The 2142-nt window shown below is 41.5% G+C and overlaps 1 protein-coding gene across 1 annotated transcript; it reads left to right on the plus strand.

The window, feature by feature from the left end:
* Positions 1 to 210: 210 nt before the first annotated feature.
* On the plus strand, positions 211 to 2065 carry LOC107698412 (dmX-like protein 1; the record flags this gene model as incomplete). Its single annotated transcript, XM_016499415.1, has 2 exons — positions 211 to 458; positions 1396 to 2065. Coding segments are annotated over 2 exons (473 nt in total), but the record flags the coding sequence as incomplete, so codon positions are not given.
* Between the last annotated feature and the right edge of the window lie 77 nt (positions 2066 to 2142).

Consider the following 2142-nt stretch of genomic DNA (forward strand, 5'->3'; position numbering starts at 1 on the left):
ACACACACACTCACTCACACACTCACTCACACACTCACTCACACAGTCACTCACACACACACACACACACTCACACACACTCTCTCACACTCACACACACACTCACACACACATACATACACACACACACTCACACTCACACACACACTCACTCACACACACACACACACACACTCACACACACTCTCTCACACACACACACCCCTGTAGAAGCGTGTCTAAACGAGTCGTGTGCTGCAGGCTTCAGCTGTCACGAGTCCGGCTCCACGGTTCTAGCTCTGGCGTCTAAACAGCAGCTGCTGCTCAGCGGAGGCCGGAAGGGCTGCATCAGTGTTCTGGACCTCAGTCTGAAGATCCAGCGCCAGAGTTTCCAGGCGCACGACTCGGCCGTCAAAGCGCTGGCCATCGACGCCAGCGAGAGCTGCTTCATCAGCGGATCGGCCGAGGGCAACATCAAGGTCTTTATATACTGTTACAGGACTTACTCAGATTTTGAAATAGCTTTTAACTTTATATTTTCAGTATGAGTTTTAGGAATTAGATTTTTTTTTTTTTTTCCCATAGTTTTTTTTGTGTGTTTTGTTTATTTAGCCTTTCTGTTTATGTCAGTTTTAGTCATTTTAGCATTTCAACTTTTTGGTAAAAAATTACGAAGTAATTTTAGTACTATTTCATTTAATTGCCAAGGCAGCATTTCTAATTTAACACTTTTAGGTTTAAAATTTCCATATAATATTGATCTATATCATTTTACTTTAGCTTTATTTCAATTACGGAAAACAGCTTTTAGTAGTTTCAGTCTTAGTTAAGAACGATGACACACAGTTGGTTTCTTTGGGAATAACTAGTTAGGAATAAAAGTTGCTGGATGAAAGGAGATGATTAACATGTTTTCACTAATCTGAAATTAAAAAAGAGTTTGTATTTAAATGCAGCCTGTTTTTGGGACATTACTATTTTTTTGCATTTTTCATAAAAATTCAACACCTCTAAAAATTCCTATTGCTATAATACAAAAACTCATTGTTTTTCTTATAATACTAAAAAAAAAAAGGTTAATACGTTTATGTATGTGAGTGTGTTGGAAAAAAACATTACTCACACTCTCTCTCACACACACACACACACACACACACACACAGTTTGTCCAAGTGATTCTATATATTTGTCACATGTAAACATTGTCACATTTTTACTTGCATAATAAAAAAATTAAGAAAAGAATGCCACAATGCAACCAAATCTTAATGGTCCTTAAAACAGACCTTCATGCAACACTAAATGACATGCACGAAATCTTGTCCAGCACTTTAGTTGATCACAGGGAATAAGCACATGTGTTGATATAGTTCTGTCAGGAGTCACATGACTGTTTTGTGTGTGTGTGTGTGTCAGGTGTGGAGCATGTCCACCCAGAGCCTCCTGCACACCTTCAGTAATGAACACGCTCGCCAGTCGCTCTTCCGTAACCTGGGCACGGGCGTCATGCAGATCGAGACCGGCCCGGCCAATCACGTCTTCTCCTGCGGCGCAGACGGCACAATGAAGCTCCGCCTCCTGCCCGACACTCTGAGCCTCTACTGCAGCGGCGCGAAGAACGACGTCAGGTTTATCATGTAGCACACTCATGACTCTTGCACACGGTAAGACAAGCAATACGAGAGAGACGCTCACAGCCCAAACACAGGGATCCTGGGACGGACGCGCTCAAGCACACTGTACGATTTCTGCAGCATATTAATCTGAAATATATCTATATATATATATCAGTTAAGCCTTAACTAGCCAAACTGTTGCTAAGCGGTGTTGTGATCGTGCTCTAGACTCAATATAGTGATAAGTGTCCTTATATTTCTACTCAACATCCATCATCTCTCACGCTGGACGTCTCCGTCATCAGACCACTGCATTCTGTTGCGTCTGTCAAACGATGTGCGGTAGTTATAATAATCGTTCTATGGGAAGGTATTGTATATTACTACAGTAAGCAGTATTTAGTAGGCTGACAGTTCACCCAAAAATAAAAAGTCATCATTTACTCTCCATCATGTCATTCCAAACTTGTACGAGTGTCTTTCTTCTGCTCACACACACACACACACACTCACACACACACGTGCACACACACACATATACTCTCAC

The sequence above is a fragment of the Sinocyclocheilus anshuiensis genome, unplaced genomic scaffold, assembly GCF_001515605.1.
Source record: "Sinocyclocheilus anshuiensis isolate Anshui unplaced genomic scaffold, SAMN03320099.WGS_v1.1 scaffold20681, whole genome shotgun sequence".
In the NCBI taxonomy this organism is placed as follows: Eukaryota; Metazoa; Chordata; class Actinopteri; order Cypriniformes; family Cyprinidae; genus Sinocyclocheilus; species Sinocyclocheilus anshuiensis.